Here is a 26,539-nt window from a genome sequence, read left to right on the forward strand (position 1 = left end):
TACACCACAGCCATAGCAGTGCCAGATCCGAGCCACATCTGCGACCTACACCATAGCTCAGGGCAACACTGGATCCTCTTCCCACTGAGGCCAGAGATCAAACCTGCAACCTCACGGTTCCTAGTTGATTGGTTTCTGCTGCACCATGATGGGAACTCCTACAGTAGGATTCTTAACACACTGTGGCACAGCAGGAACTCCTATAATGTCTTTTATTAATAACTTAATTTTTCATACTAAACCAGCCAGAAGTGGTTTCTGCTTGCAGTTAAGAACCAAACTACTCTTCTCGGAGTTCCCGTTGTGGTGCAGTGGTTAACGAATCCGACTAGGAACCATGAGGTTGCGGGTTCGGTCCCTGCCCTTGCTCAGTGGGTTAACGATCCGGCGTTGCTGTGAGCTGTGGTGTAGGTTGCAGACGCGGCTCAGATCCCATGTTGCTGTGGCTCTGGCGTAGGCCAGTGGCTACAGCTCCTATTAGACCTCTAGCCTGGGAACCTCCGTATGGCATAGGAGCAGCCTTAGAAAAGGCAAAAAGACAAAAAAAAAAAAAAAGAACCAAACTACTCTTCTTCTATAACTGGAATGTCCCCAGACCTCATCACTGAGGATACCAAAAAACTGAGGTCAGTTTACTAGTTAGACACTTATTTTGTTAGTCTAATAGCCTGTACAGCTATAGTATGCAAAAGCTGTTACTGTTGTCATGCTGGTTTTCCAAATGTTTGGTGCTTATCTTCCTTCCTTCATTTGTGGACATCTTCGGGAGTTCCCGTTGTGGCACGGTGGAAACCAGCAAAATGACTGAGTCCCTCCCACCCCTCAACAGTCTCCTTGGGCCACTGTGCACATGTCATTTCTCCTGTGTAATGGGTAAGGAGCCCGGAATACTGCTCTTCTTGGCTTTCGTTCTTAGAGGCCCCCAGGAGAGATCCTTAACCCCAGGGATCACGGAGTTTAATGAGCTGAATGCTTTCCTTTTAGAAGAGCTCTTTCCTCTTTCAAACTCGTATGTTGTTCAGGGGACTGGCCTGGGGCTGGCTCACGTGATGACCACTGTGCCCTACCTGGAACCTCCCCTCTCCTCCAAACCTTTGGCTTATTGCTGCATCCTGCTCATCACCCTTGACTTTTTCTACCCTGAGGATGAATCCACCCTCAGAGGCTCTGTAGTTACTGCGCTTTCTTCTTCTTCTTTTTTTGTCTTTTTGCCATTTCTTGGGCCGCTTCTGCGGCATATGGAGGTTCCCAAGCTAGGGGTCAAATCAGAGCTGTGGCCACTGGCCTACACCAGAGCCACAGCAACACGGGATATGAGCTGTGTCTGCAGCCTACACCACAGCTCATGGCAACACCAGATCCTTAACCCACTGAGCAAGACCAGGGATCGAACCCGCAACCTCATGGTTCTTGGATTCGTTAACCACTGCGCCATGGCGGGAACTCCCACTGCCCTTTCTTCTTTTGAGCTCCCATTCCCCTCTCAGTTCACTAGATAGGCCTTCCTTGGTGGTACCATCTACCACGCACATCCATCATGAAGTGAAGGAGCAAGTTCAAAGGACCTTGGACTTGGGTAAAATCTGAGCATATGGAAAATCCCAAGAGTGTCTATTATTTTCTTCTCATCCTATACCTACTTCTCCTTGTCTGTTTCCAAAAACATCAGTGGGCTGCTTTTCCTGTGAGGTTGTTCATTCGTTCATTTAATACATATAAAAGAATTAATAAACTGAGCATCTCCTATCAGGTCCTGTGAGGGACTGGAAATATGATGATGAGTGAAGGGAGACAAAGGGCCTCTTCGGGGAAACTTACAGGCTGGCGAGGAGAGAAAATTTAATCAAATGAACAGAAACACATTTGAAGTCTTCCCTCGGAGAATTGTTATGGTGCCTAAGAGCCTGAATCACAGACAAGGGATTTCACGTAGAGGAGGTAGCGGGAGCTGGGGTCAGAGAAGGTTCCTTGAGGGAGTGACAACTGAGCTGAGACGGGAAGGATGAGAGGAGTTACTATGGAGGGAATAAAAAAACAAATATTCTAGGAAGAGGGACACGCTTCCATTTTGGAAGGATGAGGGCATCAAGAAATTAAGTTGGAGTTGCTCTAAGGATGGAAAAGATGGAGTTCCTGCTGTGACGCAGTGGGTTAAGGATCTGGTATTGCAGCTAGGATTCCATCCCTGGCCAGGGAACTTCCACATGCCCTGGGTGCAGCCACACCCCCCTCCCCCCAGAAAGATGGAAAAGATGGCGGTTGATGCTTCAAGAAGAGGAAGTAGCCTGACACCGGTGGAAGAGTCAACTTTTCTAAGCCTGGAAGAAAGGATGTGGTTAAGGGGTATGTGATGGGCAGCCGTGGGCAGTGACTCCTGGACCTTGATGGAATGCAATGCCTAAGGAAGGGCCTGATGTGGTGGTGGCAGAGAGCTACCTGTTGGGCCTTTGGACCATGGAAAGTTGCAGTGAGGGGCTACGGAAAAGTGGTATATGGTGGTGGGGTGGACCCTTGTGTCTGGAGCCGAAGCACTCAGGCTCAAATCCCAGCTCTTCTATTCAACAGCTTTTCTGCCTTCAGCAGTTACTTGACCTCCTTGGGCCTCAGTTTCTCCGCCTGTTTTATCAAGTAGTGGGCAAGATTTCAGTTGGTTCAAATGTGAGTTTCTTAGAGGTGTCTGGTACAAAGTGCCACACACATGAAAGGGAAAAAAGAGCCAGGTGAGAGGTCCTTCTCCAGTTTTCTTGGGCTCCATGTCTCTGAAGGCTGGCACAGTCTGCAAGAACAAGAGGCTCCAACGTGTGCAGGATTTCCAGCCAAACTAAGGGAAATGGTTGAGGTCTCGGCTGGGAAAAAAGAAAACAAATGTTGATGGAACATTCTATGCACCTAAGTTCTCAGACCACTGCCCTTTCAAATCACTGGCACGACGCCCATCGGCAATTCCATTGTGGGAAAAGCAGTGCTGGTGGGAACCCTGAATCAAAGACAAAGATGACTGATTTTAAGGACATTCAGACACATGGAGCCACGTGGGTCACAGAGTCCTCAAGGCCCTGAAACTGTTCCTTTTGGGACTCCAGGTAAGGATCTCAGTACCGGAACTCAGGTTTGGAGGGCTGGCCTGGGAACCCCGCTAACTATCATTGGAAATAGCCTTTCAGGGAAAGCCAGTCCCCACATTTCAAACGCTCTGCCGCAAAGTAGTGCGATCTAGCTGCAGGTTCAAGGAGGAAAGCCGATTGTCCTTCACTACATGTCTGGGGAGCTCACCAAGACAAAGCAAGATCCTGTCCCCTCCCGGAGCCCAGCCGTGCCCCAAAGGAAGAAACGCAAAGAAACAATCTTGTTTGATGAAGAACCGGCCCAGGGAAGGCCGCTCGGGGCCCGCCAGCCTGGCCAGACGCAGGTCTCCGGCAGGGGCCGCTGCAGCCGCAGCAGGTGGCCCGAGCCGCCCCGCCCCCGGCTTCCTCGTCCCGCCCCCGCGCCGGGGCAGCCGCCGCCGCTGCTGCTGTAGTTCCGACCTCCTACAGGTGAGTCCACCCTGGGGCCGGGCCGGGCCCTCCGCGGCCTTCCTGGGCTCCAGCCCAGGGGTCCCGGCAGAGGAGGCGCTCCCGCCGGGCCGAGCGCACCCGCGGCCTGGGGACAAGACGCGGACGCGGTCGGGCGCGGAGGCGGGGCCAGCCCGTCCGCGGTGCGCACGCGCAGCCAGCTCGGCCCGTCGGTTCCTGCGTCCGCGCGGAGTCGAGGGGGGAGGGGACGGGCGAGGGGGAGGGGACGGGCGAGGGGACTGGCGAGAGGGAGGGGAGTGGGCCTCGCTTCAGGGAGCGGGAGGGGGCCCAGGTCCGACAGATGAGCGCGGAGGCTCCCGTCCCGTCATCTCCCGGCACCACTGCGGCCGGAGAGACCGGGGAGGTTGGAAAGGCGGCCAGGGCGATGGGCCTGGTAGGCCGCTGTGAAGGGCGCGGAGCACGGAGTCCCCTTTGACCCGAGTCACTCTGGGCACTGCAGCAGCCCGGGGGGCGGGTGGGAGGGCGGGGAGGAGCGGTCGGATTCGGACGTTGTTTAAAACCGCCGCCGTCGGGACTTGCTGAGCATCAGGCTGTAAGTGTGAGATGTGAGAGGAAGGCAGGAGAAGGGGCCCAGGAGGCCAGTGCTGAGTTCGGTGCAGAGTTCGGGCTTAGCTGTGTGAGGCGGGAGCCGTCTGTTGGACCTTGGGGGGTGGGGGAGCCCTCTTGAAGCCTTGGGTGGTTGGGAGATCCGAGAGGTAAGAGGAAAACCGGGAGAGGGTCACGACTGGAAGCACGGAGGAGCACGTGGTTCCCAGACGTGTGATCACATGGGTCAGACAGAGGCTGGGCGTGAGGCAGTAGGAGGATGGAATATTGGGTTCAGCAAGGTGACCTTGACAAGAGCAGGTGGGAGAGGGGGAGAGGGAGTGAGTCTGCCAGTGCTGATGGCTGGGGGCTGGTACATTGCATTTGGGTAGCTCGTAGGTGTTCAGAAGTATCTATTGAACACCCTTGTAAGTTTTTGCAGTTCCTTTGCAGTGTACTTACTGTGTATTTTAAATTAAGTGGGTTTTGTTTTTTTTTTTTGTAAATTTCTTTTCGCTCCACCTCCTAATATAATCTTTCATTTATGCACTTTGTGGTACCATCTCGAGAACAGTCTTATATTCTGAGCACTTCCATCATAGGAAATACATGGTGGTGGTGTTCAAAAACAGAAAAGTTTTTAGTCTCCTTCGTTTTCACATTTACTGAAAGACTTGCAGAATTTAGCAAAGCGATTCCCACATTCATTTTTTTAAAAATCATGACATGACTACGAAAACAGACAGTAGACCTGTTTGGCTTTTGTGGTAACCCCCAGGACCAAAATTATCCCCTGACTCATTACTTTAGATAGACATGAAAAACTTCGATTGCACTTATAAATTAGTATGATGAAAGATTTGAAATAAATCTGGAACTATTGAAACATGAGCAAGTAAAACTTTTTTCTTTTTTTTGCTTTTTACACACCCGAGGCATATGGAGGTTCCCAGGCTAGGGGTCAAATTGGAGCTACAGCTGCTGGTCTGCACCACAGCCACAGCAACGCCAGATCCAAGCCGAGTCTGCAACCTTCATCACAGCTCATGGTGACGCCGGATCCCTGACGCACTGAGCGAGGCCAGAGACCCAAGCCGAGTCTTCATGGATCCTAGTTGGGTTCATTAACCCTGGAGCCACGATGGGAACTCCTAAAACTTTTTTCTATTTTGTTATTTTGAGTTTAGTATTAGAGTGAAGATAATTACCATGACTCAGTAATGAAAACATTTGAATAGAAAAACTTAAATGAAAAGTTATATGTAATGTTTTGGAGTTCACATTGTGGCTCAGTGGTTAACAAATCCAACTAGGAAACATGAGGTTGCGAGTTCGATCCCTGGCCTTGCTCAGTGGGTTAAGGATCTGGCGTTGCCGTGAGCTGTGGTGTAGGCTGCAGACGCGGCTCGGATCCCATGTTGCTGTGGCTGTGGCATAGGCCGGCAGCTACAGCTCCGGTTGGATCCCTAGCCTGGGAACCTCCATGTGCCGTGGAAAGCGGCCATAGAAAAGGCACAAAGACAAAAAAAAAAAAAAGTTATATATAATGTTTTACCCAGATAATACAGGTCTTAATTTTATCAATCCTTATTAAAAAATAATGCTCAATATTCTCGAATTTTCGACAACTCTTTTTAATTAGCAGCACATTCGATACTCAAGTTCAGGGGAGAATGAAGATTTGCCCTCATGGCACAGCCATCCCGCAGGGAACCCGTCATTTAGACCCTCATGCAGAAGAACTGTACATCTAGAAATATAGTCAGTTGCTTTATGTTGATGCCTCTGTTGATTGAATTTTAAATCCTTAAATGCGTTTAAGTTTTAATGACTTTTAAAATGCTGCCTACATGTCTAAGAAAAAAATGTGACCATTTATTCAGGAGCTGTCTAGTATTCTTTGAAAATAAGTGGGAATGTTCTCTAACATTTAAAAACCTACAAAAGAAGAAAATATGAGTTCCCGTCATGGAGCAGCAGAAACGAATCCAACTAGGAACCATGAGGTTGCGGGTTTGATGCCTGGCCTCGCTCAGTGGGTTAAGGATCCGGCGTTGCCGTGAGCTGTGGTGTAGGTAGCTGTGGTGTACGGCCGGCAGCCGTAACTCGGATTTGACCCCTAGCCTGGGAACCTCCATGTGCCATGGGTGCAGCCCTAAAAAGCACACTCACACAAAAAAGAAATAATTCTCCAGACCAAATTGATGCCTCCAGATTTAAATATTAGAACACCACAGTGCAATCCCATCTTTGAGAGAAACAGCTGAAGATATTAAACACAAAATACATGTAACTTCAGGCAGCACATAGGGAGCTTCTATAAAGTCAAGCAGTTTGTGGGACATTAATCTTTACAGTGTTTATCAAGATTTGCAAGTTTAACGGTTATCACCTATGACAATATTCTAAAGCCTCGAAGGGATGGGAGAAAACCCCCTTGGTAGTTACCGAAGCTGAGTGATGGGATCATGGGATTCAGTATACTCTTCTCTTTTGGTGTACGTGTAAATTGTTTCATAATTTAAACAAAGAAAACAAACTGTAGTCACACCTCACGTGTTCCCTACTGAGGTGTTCGAGTAGTTAGTTTTTCCACATCCATTGAAGTTTGTCAGAAGCTTATGCCCATGCTGGTGGATGATCCTGCCAAAGCCGTTTTCCTCCTGCTTCCTTTAAATAGAGCCCTGGGGGGATTTTCGGGCTGGTCGGGCATCTGCACTGTTGCACTCTGCAGGATGCCCACAGGAATGGGCCTCCTTGGCCACGGACATCTGAGTCTGCCCGCCTCCTCCCCCTGGCAGCCTGGCAGCCAGGGGCCTTTTTTGGGCACTCCCTTTGCCTCTGACCTGCATTCCTTCTTTGCACAAATGACTGGGCAGCAGGAGGGTCTTGTCCCCTGAGGTTATCATGGGAGCCAGCACTACACCCTTTCCTCCAAGCTCCTGTCTTTCAGTGTCCAAGGGTCTTGTCCAGGCTTTGTGATTACAGCAGAGACAGCTTACAATGAAGATTTGTTGCCATGCTTGCTTCTAGTTTTTACATGTTTATTGAAATGCAACTAACTTACACACTGTAAAATTCACCCCTTTTATGTTCTATGAGTTTTGAAAAACCACCACAAAAGAATTTTCCCAGCCACTGCCCTCCCCTTCCCCCAGGACCTAAAAACTAGGGAGGTGATTTCGTAGGTAGTCTTTTGCGTCTGGCTTACTCCACTTAGCATAATGCTTTTTTTTTTTTTTTTTTGAAGGCCAAAGCTGCTGGCTAGCAATCATATCTGAGCTGCAGCTGCCGGCCTGCACCACAGCCACAGCAACTCAGGATCCAAACCGTTTCTGCAACCCACACTGACTCCTTAACCCACTGAGTGAGGCCAGGGCTCGAGCCTACATCCTCATGGATCCTAGTTGGGTTCGTTTTCCGCTGAGCCACAATGGGAACTCGCATAGTGCTTTACTTTTTTCAGGAGAAAGCAACTTGGTTCTTGAAATAACTTTAGAGTTACAGAATTGTTGCAGGCATAGTGTACAAAGTTCCCATGTACTCTACTCAGTTTCCCCTAAAGTGGGCATCTCACGTGACCTAGTTTAGGACAGTGATCTAAACCAGGATGTTGACATTGATACAGTAGCCTTAAGCAATTGGCTGGCTTCATTCAATTTTTGCCACACACGTCCCTTTTCATGTCTTGAATCCAGTCCAGGATCCCACAGTGCCCGTCTCCTTCGCCTTCAAACTGGGACAAGTCCCCGGTCTTTGTCTTTCGAAGCCTTGATAACTTTGTTGAAGCATCCTGGCTCCTTTCACTGTCCGTTGGGCTTAGAACAATTAACATGAGCTATTGCATTTTGGGAGAAAATGCCACTGCCCTGATGCTCTCCTCTTCTCATCGCCTCATATCAGGAGGCGGATGGAGGCAGTATGTTCTTCTACCGGTGAACGTGCTAACTTTGGCCATTTGGTCAAGGTCTCGTCTGCCAGGCTTCTCCACTGTCCTGTTACTGTTGTGCAGTACTTGGAAAATGCATCCGTGTTGCTGCGGTTGTTCTTTTTACTGCCGAATGGTGTTTCATGGCGTGGATGAACCACAATTTGTTTCCCCGTCTTTTCGCTGGTAGGCATTCAGTGTGCTTCCAGCTTTTGACCTGGTTCTCTCTGATAGGCCTGGGGACCATAACTCATTTCACAGAACACCAGACAAGGCCACCCCCTGACTACGGTGAATCAGGACAAAAATAAGACAACTCCGTAATTAGGGTCTGGGCCCAGACATGAATAACAACTTGGTCTAAACCACAAAAATGACAAAACCTCCTCCTCTCCTGGCTCACAGGAGGGCCGCTACCTCTTGATGCAGCCCAAGCCTCACACTTCCTTCCTCCTAGATGGGATTCACTGAAAGAGCCAATCAGAGCATCCTGTTTTCTGACCGGGTTCAGTCCAGAACAAGGCCTCCTCCCAGGAGCGCCCCCCGCCCCCCACCCCGCCACCGGCTTCCCCAACACAAGCCCAGGTCCTTTTCTAGCCATCTCTGAAGCACCTGCAGCGCCGCACCCTGAGCTCCTCTGCCTTGCACCTTGCTCGACTGCAGGTGTGTTCTGGGGCCTTGGCTGGAGAGCACTGTCAATGCAGGTCATATAGAAACACCTCTCCTGGAGAGCCTTGCTTTCAGTCCTAGCTCCATCTATGCTCTTTCTCACCCCAATTCTTGGGAGGTCTTTATTTTTTTAAAACACACATGCAAATACGTACTGTGGTATAACTTGTATCCTTATATCTTGCAAAACACTGTATCACCTGATATTCCGGAGATCTCTGTCAAATTAGACCATCTTCATTCTGGTGGGTTTTTTATTTTTTAACATGGGAAATCAGAATATTGGAATGATTTATGGAACTAAATCTGCTTTGACACAAACAGGTTTTTGAGCCTCATCTTGCAGACATTTATTTTTAACTTTTTTTTTGGGGGGGGGTCTTTTTCTCCTTTTAGGGCCACACCCATGACATGTGGAGGTTCCCAGGCTAAGGGTCTAATTGGAGCTATAGCTGCCGGCCTACACCACAGCCACAGCCACACCAGATCTTAGCCACGTCTGCAACCTACACCACAGCTCACGGCAATGCCAGATCCTTAACCCACGGAGCAAGGTCAGGGCTCAAACCCACAACCTCATGGTTCCTAGTCGGATCCGTTAACCACTGAGCCATGAGGGAAACTCCAGAACCTGTTTTTCAAATGATTTCTGACATGGGATCTCTTGGTTCTCAAACTTGAGCTTTCATCTGAACCACCTCGAACAGATGTAGGCTCCGCCCCCAAGGTTCCTGATTCCGTGGGTCTGGGGCGGAGCCGGTGACTTTGCATTTCTAACAAGATCTCAGGGGACGCTTTTGCTGCCGTTGGTCTGCGGACCATGTTTTGTGAACCACTGCTCCACGACACCTAGGAGCGCCTGAGAACACCAATCAAAACAGCTTGTTTAGAAGATGAGCGCTGCGAAGATTGCTGCAGAAAATTTTTGTTCAGGTCATTCCTACTTGTGTGTGTACATGCATGTCTTTGTAGAAATACAGGTGTTTTTCTGATTGTTTCTCTTTGTGATTTTTCTACAGCCCATCTCAAAAAATTAGTGCAGAGAAAACCTGATGCCACCTCTCTGGGGCATCCCGGGCCTATTACTTTCCCAGCTGCGTTGTGGGTTGACGTCTCCAGCCTCCGCACCAACCAGGATTTGCCCAACAATGGCTCGTCCAAGTTCAAGTAGGTCTCCCGTAGCCTGCCGTCTCATCTCCAGTGGCATCTGAGAAAGTTCCTCCACTTGGAGGGGGAGTGTCTGCCTCGAAGTGGGCTCTGGGCACGACCTTGGAGAAAGCCACTCTGTCCCCTTCTCCTTAGGGAGGCTCTTGCCAGGATAGGGTCAGAATCATCTCTTAGTAGCCAAGTTCAGTCCATGGAAGACATTCGGTTGCTTCTTCCAGAGTGTTTGCATTTAAGCTTTTCAGGCATGATTTGTATTTTATTTTTTTAAATTTATTTTATTTTATTTTTATTTTTTTATCTTTTTGCCTTTCCTAGGGCGGCTTCCTGTGGCATATGGAGGTTCCCAGGCTAGGGGCCTAATTGGAGCTGTAGCCACCAGTCTATACCAGAGCCACAGCAACGTGGGATCCGAGCCATGTCTGCAACCTACACCACAGCTCACAGCAACACGGGATCCTTAACCCACTGAGCAGGGCCAGGGATCGAACCCACCGCCTCATGGTTCTTAGTTGGATTTGATAACCACTGCACTATGACAGGAATTCCATGATTTGTGTTTTAAACCCCTCACCTCTCAGCCGGTCCTGCGGTACTGTGGGGTTACATTTTCTCCTGGACAGAAATGATTTGTATCTCTATGTGACACAAACCTACAAATTAATTCTGACCTGGGAATCTGCTCATCAGTAGGGTAACAGAGTTTACATTTGGCTAGGGCAAGTTCTGTCCATGAACTTGGAGGTCCTTCAAGGATGTGTGTGTGAAACCAGGAGTCATGGGAACAGTTCCTAGAAAAGTACTGGTTCATTGTCTTATGAAGCTCCTTGTTCTTTCAGGAGATTAGATCAAATTACAAACTCTAAACTACAAAGATTGGGTTTCTTTTTCTGAGGTCTTCCTGGCTGGACAGCTTTAGTGGGCCTTATTGTTCACCCTGGTCTCTCTTTGAAAGGGCCGTGCATTTGGGCAGAGTGCTGGTGTGGGCGGCAGGCAGCTGGGCTGGTTATGCCCCAAGGGAAGTGTGCCGGGACCATCTTCGTTCCTTTGAGCTTATGCGGCTGAAAACATGGTCCCAGAGCTCCCAGAACAGCAGGAGAGGGAGCTGGAGCCCCTGCTGCTTCGTTTCTGAGGATCTGCTTTTATTCTTTGCTTGTTCGTACCAGTCGTCAGTGAGGAAAGGAAGGGGGTGCTTTTTGCTTTTTAGGGCTGCAGCTGCAGCACATGGAAGTTTCCAGGCTAGGGGTCTAATCGGAGCTACAGCTGTCGCCCTGCACCACAGCCAAAGGGGTCAAACCCACATCCTCATGGACACTAGTTGGATTCGTTTCCACTGCGCCACAACAGGAACTCCAGATTGAGCCTTTTTTGGGCTGGTGGTAGAGGCAGCTCTGGGCTTTGGAGGGTAAGGAAGTCCATCCCTGCCCAGAGGGAGCCATCAGGTATGAGCATCCAGTCGGATCCACCCCAGCTTGGGGCTACGTGATGTTCAGTTTGCCGTCTCTGAGCCCCTCCCACCGTCTTCCTTCCTTTCTCCATCACCGGTTCCATGTCTCAGGGGCACTGAGTCAGTCGTGAGGTTAATTAGCCTAGGTTGCCATTGACTCTGGGCAGGGGTAGCGGGGGAGTCGGGGGGGGGGGCACTAGAAAGCCTCCTCCAGCAGCCCAACCAAGGAACCTGCTTCCATTTTTGCTGAACTTCTAGTGTGTTAGCACAGACTGGCCACTCCAGGAAGATGGCAGTGCCCAGGCAGACCCTGCCCCCAGGGCCCAGGCCAGCTGCAGGCCATGCTGGTCCACACCCGCTTCTCCGGGTGGGGGCCAAAGGGGGAGTCTTTGCTCCCACACTCAGGCTCAGCTCTGCTGAGCTGCTCAGGCCTGGCCTGCGAGGGCTGCAGCATCTCCTTATCCCGCGCAGGGGGGCTGCACAGCTGCAGTGCGTGGGAGAGGGTGTCGCTCTCAGCCACATACTATGCCTGGACCCAACCTCTGCAGGAGAAACAGTGGCACTTCCAAGTCTGGCCCCTCATTCTTGTCCTGGGACAATGACACGGCTTTCAGGGGCAAATTCCACCTTGCGATGCAGTGAAGTGCTGAGTACAGAGCCTGGGAGTCCCCTGCCCCTTGTCCGACTCAGGGTCTGAGATCGGGTAGGGGGATACCTGGGGCTGCAGGGCGAGGCCTTGGCTCCTGGAGGGCAGGCCATAGGCTGTGACAGGACGACCTGCTGTGGTGTTATTCTCTGCGTTCCGCTCCCTTGGTTGCCCCAGGTCTCTGAGGTTGCCATGTTGAAAAGACCAGCCCTTCCGTGGGCTGCGAAGGAGGCCATGTGTCCGGATGGGGCAGAGCGTTTGCTCGGAGGAGCGGTCCTGCCCCCTCCCTGGTCGTGATGCTGAGGGAAGGGCCATTAGCAGATCCTCCACACGGGAAGTGAATGCAGGGAGGGAGGGAAGGCTTTGCGGTCCAGCGGGCCTGAGGTCCTCCCCGCAGGCTTGTTTTCCCCCATGACAAGGAAGATGCTTTCCCATCCGTTAGCCTGCTTAACCCTCCAGCAGCCCCGCTCTAGGGAAGGCGCCACTGTGCACAGCAAACAGCCAAGGGACCCAGGATGGCAGAGGCTCAGCCACTCACAGGAGTTCTCATTTGTGGGGGATGGGGAGGGGGGGTAAGGGTGGGGTTCAGAGCCAGTGCTGTGCACCCCAAGACCCTCCTCTTTCTTAAGATGCTGCGCACTCACACGTGAGGTGCATGGCGAGGTTTCCTGGGGTATCTTAAGGTAGAATTGCCCTCAAGGTCAAGTTGCAAGATACAGGCAATTGATTCGGGATGTAAATGTCCACTGGTCAGTGGGTTGATGAAGATTCATCCTCTTTTTAGGTATGGCCGACTTTCGGAAGCATTTTGCAAAAGCCAAGCACATAGTCGTCATTTCGGGGGCTGGCGTTAGTGCCGAGAGTGGGGTTCCGACCTTCAGAGGAGCAGGAGGTTATTGGAGAAAATGGCAAGCTCAGGTTAGTCACATTTCCAGAACATTAAGAGGCTCTTCTTTTGTTTGTTTGTTTGTTTGATTTTTAGGGTTGCACCTGCAGCATATGGAAGTTCCTAGGCTGGGGTTGAATCAGAGCTGCAGCTGCTGGCCTACACCACAGCCACAGTAATGCGTGATCTGAGCCGTGTCTGTGACCTACACCACAGCTCATGGCAACGCTGGACCCGCAGCCCACTGAGCGAAGCCAGGGATCGAACCTGGGTCCTCATGGATACTAGTCAGATTCGTTTCTGCTGAGCCACGATGGGAACGTCAAAAAATTCCGTTTTAAAAAAAATGTCATGTTATAATTGATTTATAATGTTCTGTCAATTTCTGCTGTATAGCGAAGTGACCCAGTTGTATGTATATATACACATTCCTGTTCTCGCATCATCCTCCATCATGTTCCATCCCAAGTGATGCGATGGATAGCTCCTTGGGCTACACAGTAGGATCCCATTGTCCACCCCCTCCAAATGCAGCAGATTTCATCTACTCACCCGAGAGTCCTAATCCATCCCTCCCCTCCTCCCCCCGGCAAACACAAGTCTGTTCTCCATGTCCATGGTCTTTTCTGTTTTGTAGAGAAATCGTTTGGGCCATATTTTATTTTATTTTGTTTTATTTTTTTAGGGCCACACCCACAGCATATGGAGGTCTAATCAGAGCTATAGCCGCTGGCCTACGCCAGAGCCACAGCGATGCCAGATCCAAGCTGCATCTGCGACCTACACCACAGCTCATGGCCATGCCAGATCCTTAACCCACTGAGTGAGGTCAGGGATCAAACCTGCGTCCTCATGGATGCTCGTCGGGTTTGCTAACCACTGAGCCATGATGGGAACTCCCATTTGTGCCATATTTTAGATTCCACATATAAGTGATATCATGTGGTATCTTTCTCTTTCTGACTTACTTTTCTCAGTGTGAGAGTCTCTGTTTCCATCCATGTTGCTACAAATGGCATTATTTGGTCCTTTTTTATGGCTGAGTAGTATTCCATTATATATATATATATATATATATATATATATATATATATATATATATATTCATTCATCTGTTGATGGGCATTTTAAAAAATTTGGATTTTATTGAGAAATAATATAATGCAGTAAAGTTCATCAATTTTAAGTGTACAATTCAGTGAGTTTTCACACATCTATACAGTGGTGTAGTCACCACCACAATCACAGTGAGAACATTCCTGCACCCCAGAATATTCCCTCAAGGCCTCACAGTCAGTCTCCCCCTCTGCCCCCAGCCCAGGAAATCCCAAGTTTTAGAGGGCGGGGAAATTCGTCTCTTCTTCATGGCTCCATCTCCAACTCTGGCTCATGCAGATGCTTAATAGATTTTTTATTGGCTGAAGAAAGGTGGTCAGAAAAATTCCTTCCATATATGACTTCCAGATTTAGTGGGTAATTTCCTGTTGAGCAGAGGGTGGGTGAATCTTCCTTCCTCTGTTCAATGTTTCAGGCTGGCACAGGTTTGGGAGGGCTTGTCCCCCCTCTGCTGGGATCATCATGTGAAAGGCAAAGGAGGGGAGACCAGCGGGGGCGGCCCTCCGGGTCCCGCAGAAGGAGGACGCAGCCCTGGATTCGTGCAGCCAGGCCCAGGGTGTCAGGAGGGGCTGAGAGGGCGTGGTCAGTGCTGTCAGAGCAGCTCAGGGTTTGACCCCGGCTGTGTTCCAAGGGTGCGGGTCTGTGTGTCACCCCTCACTGCTTCAGGCCACTCGGGTTCGAGGCAGAGGGCAGGAAGGAAGTATAGGACCAGCGTGGGCACTCACAGCACAGAGGATCCACTCCCCAGGTGGAGGCCGACGTCACCACCAGGTAGAAGGGTGACCTTGGGAGTGAAATAAAATGCGTAATTCCATCCCCACCACAATGCAGCTCAGGGGATATTTCAGTCACTGCTTAGGATTTCCTCCCCCTGCCGGCTCCCAGCCCGGCAGCCCCCAGCCACGCTGCTATTCCACTGGAGCCTGAATTTGTCTCTCCTAGAGGAGGAATCATACTTTAAAAAAGTTTTTATAGGCTTGTGCATTTTCCTCTGTCGTGGATAAATGAGTTGACTTCTACGATGAAGAGCTTGTGACAAACAGATTTCAGCCTAAGTTCCCTTCCCACCTGTCGCACTACTTCACGTCCCTAACTTACTGGGGTGGAGGATGGCAGAGGCTGCACCTTCCCCGCCTTGTCCCTGGAAAAATTAAAACCGATTTCTCCAGGGTCCCTCATGGGTCCCAGGCCCCCGTCCTGTCCTGTGTGCCCCTGGCGTGACCTCACAGCTGCCTGGCTGCTGAGAGCCAAGGGGGCCAGGAGGGGGTGCCCGCCTGGCTTCTGGAGCATCAGCGCCCCTTTCCCTCCCTGACCACCTCCCATGTCTCCCCCCAGGACCTGGCCACCCCTCAGGCCTTTGCCCGAAACCCGTCCCGGGTGTGGGAGTTCTACCACCACCGGCGGGAGGTGGTGCAGGGCAGGGCGCCCAACGCCGGGCACCTGGCCATCGCCCAGTGTGAGGCCCGGCTGCACGGGCAGGGCCGCCGGCTCGTGGTCATCACCCAGAACATCGACGAGCTGCACCGCAAGGCTGGCACCAAGAACCTTCTGGAAATCCATGGTGAGGGACCCTCAGCCTCCCGTGGGAGGGGGAACCAGACCTGGTGATGTATGTACTGCTGGGTCCCAGCTGCGTTGGAGCCACCGCTTGACACGATCCTGGAGTGCGGGGTGCTCTGGAGGAGCCCGGGCTGCACGCTGCACGCTCTGCCCTTCCTGGGGTCTGGTTGAAGGGCCTCCTGCTCCCAGACAGCCGCCCAGCAGGGCTGGGGCGACACGGGAGCTGTGGGCCCCTGAACAGCTGTGCTGTCTCAGGACCAGGCCCCAGAGACCTGGCGCCTCGGGGATCCATTTAGTCCCCGGCCCCCAGATTGGCACCTTCCGCAGCAGCTGTGCTTCTGCTCAGCCCCAGCGCCCCCAGGAGCTGCCGGCGCAGTGACCGTCGCTGCAGCGAGCACCAGGTCTGTGACTCCGGGGGGGCTGGGCTCGGGTCCCTCTGCTTCCTGCTCCGCCCCGAGGACTCCCTCCGCGTCCCTCCCTCTTCTTCGACCTCTCCCCTTGGCCCTCACCACAAGCCTGGTCAGAGTGTGGGCACGCGAGGATTCCATTTAAAAGTCAACAGAAGTTCAGTCCCAAGGAATGCATTTCAAATCGCGGCATTTCCGGAAGCAGTGGCCCCGTGGGGAAGGTGTCTGGTTCTTCTCTGGGGGCGAAGGTGCCCGTTTTTGCCCGGGCTTGTGGTTACCCTGGTGATGCAAGTTAAGTGCTGTTCGCTTGGATCCTATCTCGGTTTTGTGACCCAGCACCAGTCACCTGCTAACTGAGAGTCTTTCTGGCACCTTCTGCTGCTGGGTCTGGGCCACTGTCCACGTGGCTCTTCTTATCTCTGCAGTTTCGGAATATCAGCTGTGTCACTTGCCGTGTACAAAACGGTAACACCCATCTTCCAGAGTTGTTTTCAGGATTAAGTGAGATATCGTATGCACATTAGTTGGGACTTTTTGGGTTGTGAGTGATGAGAATGCTCCCCATTTGGTAAAAAATAAAAGAAAGCCCCTCCTTTTATCCAACTGAAGATGCCATCAATTCTAAGATGCGTTATGTTTTCAGTGCGAAAGAAGATTATCTGCCTAAACTGTGACATTATATTCTCCCTTAGAATTGTTTTCTTATGCTCATGGAAGAGGTGCCTTAAAACTTAACTTAGACACGGATGTTTAGAAGCAGCGTCACTCTTGTGCGTGTAAAAAGCAAAATATGGGGGAACTCTAGTGGTTTAGACATTCCCTGCTGTTCAGCTTACTGTTCAGACGTCTGAGTGCCTCCGGGGCATCAGTGACCATGCCTTCCCCAGGGCCGTGGTCTGTGCCATCCCTGGGATCTGTGATGCAGTGTTTTCCTGAGAGCATGCGCCCCATTCTTTTGGGGGGTCTTTTCCAAGCTGCTGACACTCGTTCTGCACGCTTGCTCTTGCACTTCTCTCCATCTCACCGGAAGGTGGCAGGGGAAGGGTTCTAGACAACCACCAGCATTCGTTTCCTTCCTCTCATGGCCCCTCAGTGGTTTGTTGGCTGAAACATCCCCTGGACGTTGCCTTGGTCCATTCAAGCCACCGAGAATTAGCCCCAGGTCACCCCACGTTTCCATCTGCATCACCATCCTTCACCCAGTCTGTGCAGGAGTGACAGCCACCTGGCCTCCATCCTCCGGTAACAGCTGGAGGACACGTCTGGATTTCAGAGACATAACAGGTGGAAAGAGGGGCATATAAGACTGGCAGAATTGGCACACGGGCTCACAAAACGGAGGAGCCCTGGTGGAGCCCAGTCGTCATCGGGCTCCCTTTCCTCCTCTCCCTGCATCTCACTCTCGCCTTTCCTCCCTTTGTTTACTCTGAGTTAACCCCCCTTCTCCCCCTGCAGTTGACCAGCCGCACGCCAGCACCAGTGCAGTGCCTCTGGGGGCTCTGGGCTCCCTCTAGATTAGCTGTCTCCCTGGAAAATATGTCTCTGGATGGCCTTGATTGGGTCACTTACCTCCTTTTTGTCCAGACGCTGCTGTGAGAAGGATAGGGTGCTACGCTTGGACCAGGCTGGAGCTCGTGCCCGAGCTCGGGTTTGGGGAGGTGACTCTCCGCTCCATCAGCGCGTGGGCTCGAGGAGAGGTGGTCCCCAGGGAAGGGATCCCAGACAGAAGGCAGCACGTGTGTCCACTGCAGCCAGCACCGGGCACGTGGTGAATATGTAGTGAGTTGAGGTCAGTCAGTTATGGCTGGTCTGCACAATTCTTTGCTTCATTTATTAGCTGAATATTTTTTGAGCTGCCCTGGTGGAAAAGATTCCAGCTTTGTTAAGTCAGAGTGAAGATGTAGTAAAACACATCCCAGGCTGTTGAACCTCTTCTCAGGCCTGTACTTACTAGATCCTGCCCTTGGGTTTAGAGTGGCTTCTTCTACCCTCTGGACCACTTCAGTTCCAGCTGGACATCCGGGGAATCAGAGTCCCTGGTTGCGTAGTAAGTTGTCTCACCTGCCTCCAGCTTACCCCTCCAGCTTACCCAGCGCAGGAGGGAGGTGTTCCTGGCATGTTCGAAGGTGCCGCGTGCCTTCATGTTTCCCATGAAACCCGGGGTGGCCCCGTTTGTTAAAATGACGTGTACAAGCGAAGTTAGTTGTACCCTTTTATGTATGGAGAGGATTGCTCTTCCTCATCCTGAATTCTGGTCTTGTTTAACTTGTCTTTTTCAGGTAGTCTATTTAAAACCCGATGTACCTCTTGCGGAGCTGTAGCTGAGAATTACAAGAGTCCGATTTGTCCAGCTTTATCAGGAAAAGGGTAATTATCTGGCGTTACAGGATGGACACGTCTTCTTTTCTCTTTTAAGTTGAATATAAATGTGAAGAAATTGAACCTTCAGCTACAATTCCCATGGATATTTATGCGAAATAAGACGACATACAGTAGTATGAGAAAAGAGATGTTTTGCTCACAATTTACAGTGTTCAGTGCAAACCACAGGATCTAACTCTCTGTAATAATAACCCCGGCTTTGTATTTAAAGACACACACACACACACACATGCACACACACACACACACACACACACATCACCATGTTGATGTATCTGCATATAGATAAAAGCCCAGAAGAAAATTCAACAAAAGATTAACAGGAATGGTGGGATTGTGGGCAGTTTTGATTTCTTCTTTGTATCATTTTGAATTTTCCGGCATTTCTATGATGAACATTTACTCTTATTATAATTAGGGAAAAAAATAAGAGTAGACTCAGAATATGGGGGAAGGCTCTACCTGGCCATTTGAATCAGTATAAATTATACAAGTAATGTATTAATATGATGTCATCGCCGATGATTCAAATTATGATGACAAAGGCAGGCTGTGGAAGTCCTCCACCCCTCCTGACATACAGTTCCCTCTCTAGAGGGAGAACCACTGGTAATTAATAGTTTGGTATCCATCCTTCTAGAACCCTTCTAAGTCAGTGTGTATTCGTTAGGCGTTTGGTACCATATGCTGCCAGGCAGGTGGGCACTCTTACTGGGTTATCTTATTTCTTTGTTCTTCAATGACCCAGGACATCGTTTCTTCTCTGGTATTATTTGCTTCAGTGCTCCAGAACCTGAGACTCAAGATGCCAGAATCCCAGTTGAGAAACTCCCTCGGTGGGTAAATAACTTTGGTCTGTATGTGATGTTCCGGGTTGCGAAAAAAGAAAATTAGGAGTCCGAATCTAAGTTCATTTGGCCAGATGCCTCTTTCACGGGCACATCCAGAAGCCAGCCGTGACTCGTGAGGTCAAGGGTGAGAGGACAAAGGACGAGCCAAACCAGGCTTAAGAGAAGCACTCCTGCCCGTGCCTTTTGGCTGTGTGCTGTGGCGGGATCCTTGGCAGCCTGGAAGGTTTCAGAAGCTGTCGCGCTGCAGATGCTTTACCCGGTGTGTGTCCAGCCTGGAGCCTGCGTCTTGGAACTAGGAACTGACTGGTCACTAAGCCTTAGCTCGTCCTCTTCGTCTTCCTCCTCCTCCTCCGTTATTAGCCTGGGGTGACAGGGTCTGTGAGAGGTCTCTCAAAGGCGACGTCAGAGGACCAAACAGAATTTTCATAGATTAACAACAGCGGAAAACCTTGGAAAGATTTTTTCAAACCTGGACACTATTTTTCTTTTCTTTTTATACCTGCACCTGTGGCCCATGGACGTTCCAGGCCAGGGGTCGAATTGAAGCCACAGCTGAGGCCTACGCCACAGCCACAGCAACACTGGATTCGAGCCGCATCTGCAACCCATGCCACAGCTTGCAGCAATGCTGGATCCTTAACCCACTATTTCAGTTGAGCAAGGCCAGGGATGGAACCCACGTCCTCGCAGAGTCTACGTCAGGTCCTTCACCCGCTGAGCTACGATGGGAACTCCCTCAAAACCAGACATTAAAATGGGGCTTCCAAAAGTGTTTCATAGAGCATTAGATCCGTGTGATGTCGATAGGTATTACCTGGAAAAAAGATGTCATGTGCTCAAATGAATGTGGGAACCCCGGGTTGAACAAAGTCCGTTTGCTTTACTGCAGGACTCCTCAGAGCGCTGAGTCCGTGAAAGTACATCGTTACCCTCTCCGAAGTGATTCCGCTAAGATTTCACCCACTTACTGAACCACAGAAACTTGTTAATTTTTTTAATAAGGGTTTTCAGGAGTTCCTGTCGTGGCTCAGTGGTTAGCAAATTCGACTAGGAACCATGAGGTTGTGGGTTCAATCCCTGGCCTCACTCAGTGGGTTAAGGATCCGGCGTTGCCGTGAGCTGTGGTGTAGGTTGCAGACTCGGCTCGGATCCCTCATTGCTGTGGCTGTGGTGTAGGCCGGTGGCTACGGCTCTGATTGGACCCCTAGCCTGGGAACCTCCATATGCTGCAGGTGCAGCCCTAGAAAAGACAAAATGACTAAAAAAAAAAAAAGGGATTTCATTACTAAATTCTAAAGTTTGATCTAAAAGTTTTGATCTAAAGAATTGTGAGTTGGAGGCTAATATGATGACTATATAAGATGACCTATGGGTGGTCATGAGTGAAAGATGAGAGATTTTTTATTTTTATTTTTTTGTCTTTTTAGGGCCACACCTGAGGCATATGGAGGTTCCCAGGCTAGGGGTCAAATCAGAGCTGCAGCTGCCGGCCTGCACCACAGCCACAGCAATGTGGGATCTGAGCCGCACCTGCACCGCAGTTCACAGCAATGCCAGATCCCTAACCCACGGAGCGAGGTCAGGGATCGAACCCGCGTCCTCATGGATGATAGTCAGATTCGTTTCCGCTGAGCCACGATGGGAACTCCAAGGTGAGAGATTTTTAGCAACGGACACTGGAAAACTTGGCTGTAGATGGGACAAGAGAGCGGTGAATCTGTGAGAAGATGAATGAGGTCGTTAATGAAATTAGCAGGTACTCGGCATGTTGGAGGCACATCCAAGTCCAGGCTTCCTCCCGGTCGGGGTAATTGCGCACCATTGTGCCCATGAGTGTGAGGAAGGACCTGGGAAAGAAAAAGCTGTTTCCAAAGGGAACATCTAGGCTTGGGCCTGGCATTTCTGTGGCTGTGGCTTGGCTGGCAGCTGCAGCGTCTCTTCGACCCCTAGCCTGGGAGCGTCCATATGCCGCAGGTACAGCCCAGAAAAAGCGAAAAATTAAAATTAAAAAATTTAAAAAGGAAGTGACTTTCAAGGTGAGTCCCTGGAGTCACTGGCTTTCTAAAAAGAAAAAACAGAAAAAAGAAAGAACATGGAGGTTGGCTGAAGCCTGTAGGCCAGCAAGTCTCCCCAGAGCATCCAGATGCGATAGAAACTTGACACCGACACCTAAAAGCAGGGCAAGCTCAGGTGGGCTAGGAGGGAGGGGGGGATGAGGAGGCTCAGGGTGACCTCCGCGGACAGACTGGAGTTGGGGCAGCCCTTGGCCTTCCCCTGACCGCCCCTGCCCCGGGCAGACCTCCGATAGAGCATTTATCAAGAGCTGCAGGTGATCAAGGCTTGGGTGAAGGATGACACTCTTACAGGTGTGAAGAGGCGGGATGCGGGGGCCTGCTGCGACCTCACGTCGTGTGGTTTGGAGAGAACCTGGACCCTGCCATCCTGGAGGAGGTTGACAGAGAGCTGGCCCTCTGTGACTTGTGTCTAGTGGTAGGTCATGTCCTTCTCTGATCCTGGAGATGCTCTGAAACCCCAGGCCTGGGGTCGGGGTGTGGCTTCCTCACTCCCTCCCTTCCTCCCTCCTTCCCTTCCTTCCCCTCCTTCCTTCCTTCTCTTCAGGGTGTGTTGAGAGGTCTGGGGGTGTCTTACAGAAAAACTAAGAAAGAGTGACTAAGATATGATCTTAAAATATAAAACTCTGTAAGTCCACGTCTTAGGCTTCTCAAAGCCTTTCCCCTCCGGAAAAAAAAATAATGAAAAAGCATGTTATTGGTTTTGGTTTTGAAAGTAATATATGCTCATGATTAAATCTGAAAAAATACCAAGAAGTATAAAATTATAAAGAAGAAGTTAGAAATCACACATAATTCCACCATCCAAGAAGTAGTCACTGTGCGCATTGGTGTGTTTCCTTCTAGACCAGAGACGAGCAACCTGTGATCATTTACCTTATCTCATGGCAAAGTCTTATTGGAACACAGCCATGCCCAGTCTTCTGTGTATTGTCTCTGACTGCTGTCACTCTGATGGCAGAGCCAAGTGCGGGTGACAGAAGCTGTGTAGCCTGCAAAACCTACAGAATTTGCTGTCCAGCCTCTTACACCAAGTTTACCCACAGGGTCTAGACCTTTGTGCAGATGTGCACATAGTCACATTCAAAAGTGGGTTCCTACGCGCTATTCTGTTTTGAAATGACTTTATTCACAGAGCAGGTCATTTACCATATTTCATGTCACTGCCTCCAAATCCACATCATCTTCTAATTGGCTGCATCTTTGGATGTTTCATTGTTTGGATGTAAAATGATGTAGTTCATTCATCCTCCATTGTTGGGCGTTTAGACTGTTGGATGTTTTGCTGTTTTAAACCCAGCTGTGGTGAACTCGCCTTAGAACGCTTAGCATGCGCTCTCCAAGTTATCTCCCGAGGACAGATTTCCTAGGAATGGAATTAACCAGACAAAGGGCGTGCATATCTCAAGTTCTCCTAAGCACGTCTCTAAAAGCCAAGGCCCCCCTCTGGGGTGCGTATCCATTCAGCTGGTATGTCTTGCAAACCCGGTGTCGGGTCTGGCATCGGTGTGCTCATAGATGGTCGGGCGGGCGAGGGAAGCTGGCTCGTAAACCTTGCCCGGCCTCCCATTCTTGTAAAGAATGTTCATAAATGTAGGTTCATGGAGAAAAACCCGAAAGGATGTACATCACAGTGTGAACTGGGAGTGATACTCTCGGAGAAGGAGGATTATACATGACATATATATGTTTTCCCTTTGAATTTTTTTTTTCTTTTTTTTTTTTTTTGCTTTTTAGGGCCACACCTGAGGCATATGGAGATTCCCAGGCTAGGGGTCCAACTGGAGCTACAGCTGCCAGCCACAGCCACAGCCACACCAGATCCAAGCCTCGGCTGCGACCTACACCACAGCTCACGGCAACGCCAGATCCTTAACCCACTGAGTGAGGGCAGGGATCGAACCCGAAACTTCATGGTTCCTAGTCGGATTCGTTTCCACTGCGCCACGGCGGGAACTCCTCTTTGGATTTTCTAACTTAAAACCTCTCCTTTTCACATCACATACTCTTCCTGAATTCTGGGGGTTAGGGGCTGCCTCCCACCTTCCCCTTTGCCCCCAGACCTTCTGGGTTTATCCCATCCAGCTGAGCTTCCTGCACATCTGCAACCACAAACTGCTGAGTCTGTGTAAGGTTTTCTGAGACGGTGCTTCCTCCCTGCAGTGTGGTCACTTGTCCGCCTGGTTTGTTTGCTCCCTAGGTGGGAACGTCCTCGGTGGTCTACCCCGCGGCCCTCTTCGCCCCACAGGTGTCCGCCCGGGGAGTGCCGGTGGCCGAATTTAACGTGGAAGCGACCCCCGCCACCAACAGATTCAGGTACGTCCGTCCCCAGCCCGGTGGGAGATGGACGGCCCAGGCGGGTTTGGATGCGCGCGTCCAAACAGATTTTATCTGCTGTTCTAATTTAAAAACACGGGCGTTTGTGTTGTCTTATCTGGCCTGTAGTTGTTCTGATGGAAGCAAACGAGAGATGAATGGTAGACTATGGTATCTCCGTCTTTTTACAGGGAGTTTGCCATCAGGCTTTTGGTTTTCACAGCTCGAAAGTTCTTCTGTGATTCTTTAGACTTGGCTTTCATCTGTATTTTTAAGCTGGATTTAGGAATGGCATTTGGAGTGGGTCGGTGCATACTCAGCACGAAGCCGGGAACACCCATGCAGAGCTTGTCACCCGGTGTCCTCCCTGCCAGGCTGCCTGGGCAGACTCCTTTCTGATCACTTTTTTGGCCACGCTTGTGGCATGTGGACGTTCCCGGGCTAGGAATCGAACCCGTGCCGCAGCTGTGACCTTTACATGGGTGTGGCGTCCTTTACCTACTGAGCCACCAGGGAGCTTCCTCATCTTCCTTTTTTTTTTTTTAACCTCAATGAATTTTATTGCATTTATAGTTGTACAATGATCCTCACAACCCAATTTTATAGCATTTCCATCCCAAACCCCCACCTCACCTGTCTTCACTTTTAATGTAGTTCCTATATTCTTGTCAGTCTGAGTCCTTTCCAGAATAAGGTAGACTATAAATAACACATAAATAAAATATAAGGAGTTCCCATCATGGCTCAGTGGTTAACAAACCTGAGTAGCATCCATGAGGATGTGGGTTTGATCCCTGGCCTTGCTCAGTGGGTTAAGGCTCTGGCATTGTCGTGAGCTGTGGTGTAGGTCGCAGACGCGGCTCGGATCCCTCATTGCTGTGGCTCTGGCATAGGCCAGTGGCTACAGCTCCGATTAGACCCCTAGCTGGGAACCTCCATATGCCGCAGGAGTGGCCCTAGAGATGGCAAAAAGACAAAAACAAACAACCCCCTCCCCCGAAAAAAATAGAATAAAATATAAGATTTTACTGAAGCTTCTTGTCATTCCTTTCGTCAGTGGTTTCTATCTCCTACATATTTTTATTTATTTATTTATTTATTTATTTTTGTCTTTTTGCCATTTCTAGGGCTGCTCCCACGGCATATGGAGGTTCCCAGGCTAGGGGTCGAATCGGAGCTGTAGCCACCGGCCTATGCCAGAGCCACAGCAACTCGGGATCCGAGCCGCGTCTGCGACCCACACCACAGCTCACGGCAACGCCGGATCGTTAACCCACTGAGCAAGGGCAGGGACCGAACCCGCAACCTCATGGTTCCTAGTCGGATTCGTTAACCACTGCGCCACGACGGGAACTCCTTCAGTTGCTTTTCTTAGTAATAATGCACAGAAATTAGTTGGGTTTCCCCCTGCGCTAAATGTTTTCCTTGAAGGAAGCAGAAATTGCTAGGTTTTCTTCTTTTCTCCCCTCCTCTTTCTCTGTTTTTCCTGCTTTTTGCCAAGTCCGGGCTAGTCGTGAGTTCCAGAGGGCGGCTTGAGAGGCCTCAGCTACTATGCCTCAGTTAAGGTCCTCCTGGTCTGTGTGGTGCCTGAGGTGCTTCTTCTCTTGTCCTTAGTACCTGTGAGTGCTGTTGTGTGTAGTAGGTAAGGTTTCATAAAGCTTAGAATTTCAGTTATGAGCTTGGCTAAGCAATCACACAATGCACTTTATAATCAAGTCTCCCCTTCTTCCTAAAATAAAATTCTCATTTGTAACACCTCAATTCTAGGCATTTTGCTTTCCCAGATGCCCTTGGTGACTGATGTGTCTTTGTTTGGAATTGTCAGACACCAGATGACAGAACTGGGCTCCAGAAGGCATAAGATTGCATGTGTGAGAACCTGGCTTTGACTCCGGATGTAACAGAGAGTTGACTTTCTGTAGCAGAATGTTCATTTTGCTCATAACTGCCATACCTCGTCTCCTGCTTCAGGTTTCACTTCCAGGGGCCGTGTGGGACGACTCTTCCTGAAGCCCTAGCTCCTCATGAAACTGAACCTGTCTCTTAGTCGTCCTGGGGAAGGAAGATCACAGCACAGCGAAGTACCAGGCCACCTACGGGAGGAACTGCCTTGCCGTTGGTGAGCTGGAGGTTGGAAGGTCTGGCAATATCTTGTGATTCTCCGGTTGGAATCCTCACTGCTGCCAAGTGACAGGGACGTAGAAGCAGGGGGAGTAAAGATGTTCCGAAGTCATAGAACTTCTGAAGTCAATTCATGGGATTTGGTTTGAACCGAAACACAAGGTGCCTCTGACACATTTGGATGGTGACGGGGAGGGACACAAGTTTGTGAGGGAATGATCTAAAAGACGTAATTTTCCAGATTGTATTTCTGCTCTTTGGGCAAGGCTAGAAGTAGAGGGCTAAACCCCTGGTGTTTGTGACTTTTGCACAAGGTTTGGTGAAAAATAAAAGCACTCTCTACAGCAGGTCTTTTGTTGTATAAAGATGGTTATCCCAAAAGATGTCTTCGTTGGGGGCTTTTTCTTTTCCGTGCTTACCTTGTCTGGCTGCCTTCTTATCTCCGGGTCCAGAGAGAGAGCTTACACCGTGAACTCATGCTCCTGCCAGGAAGGAAGGGAAACGTCACAGCCAGGTGGAAAATCAGGATGAGAGAGAAGAATGATGCAAATGTGTCGACTCTGTGGATACACACGGCCGCCTCTCATTTAGCACCACCTTTCTCAGCAGCCAAGGGGGAAAGGGAGCTGCAGATCGGCCGTTTCTCAAGATCGTAAACACAAGCCCTGTGGGGTCTGCCAGGCTTTCCAGACACTGAATTTCTTCGAAGGGAGTTTTTCCGGGGAGACTTTAATGATGTATGCTCGTGGTCATGCTCCCTTGAGGTCAGGTGGGAGGAATATAGCCTTCTCGAGTCCCACCGTCGAATCCAGCACCACGAAGGCCTGCGGGCAGCCAGCATCAGAGGCTTGATGGGGAGGAGTGGCAGGAAGGACGT

At 50.3% G+C, this 26,539-nt stretch overlaps 1 protein-coding gene across 5 annotated transcripts; it reads left to right on the plus strand.

Moving 5' to 3' along the window:
- The first annotated feature begins 3,468 nt into the window (after window positions 1-3,468).
- SIRT5 (sirtuin 5) lies at window positions 3,469-26,009 on the plus strand. Of its 5 annotated transcripts, none has more exons than XM_047795120.1 (9): window positions 3,469-3,533; window positions 9,714-9,861; window positions 12,736-12,869; window positions 15,289-15,514; window positions 18,200-18,287; window positions 19,085-19,138; window positions 21,520-21,643; window positions 23,426-23,541; window positions 25,513-26,009. In XM_047795120.1, exons 2-9 carry the CDS (start codon window positions 9,747-9,749, stop codon window positions 25,586-25,588), a joined length of 933 nt encoding a protein of 310 aa, XP_047651076.1. In that variant the 5' UTR covers window positions 3,469-3,533; window positions 9,714-9,746; the 3' UTR covers window positions 25,589-26,009. The 5 variants fall into 5 exon arrangements, with proteins under 5 accessions (XP_047651076.1, XP_047651079.1, XP_047651080.1 ...); XM_047795123.1 differs by lacking the exon at window positions 25,513-26,009 and adding an exon at window positions 25,367-25,506; XM_047795122.1 differs by lacking the exon at window positions 3,469-3,533 and adding an exon at window positions 3,825-3,945.
- The last annotated feature ends 530 nt before the right edge of the window (window positions 26,010-26,539 follow it).

This window comes from Phacochoerus africanus, chromosome 9 (assembly GCF_016906955.1).
Source record: "Phacochoerus africanus isolate WHEZ1 chromosome 9, ROS_Pafr_v1, whole genome shotgun sequence".
In the NCBI taxonomy this organism is placed as follows: domain Eukaryota; kingdom Metazoa; phylum Chordata; class Mammalia; order Artiodactyla; family Suidae; genus Phacochoerus; species Phacochoerus africanus.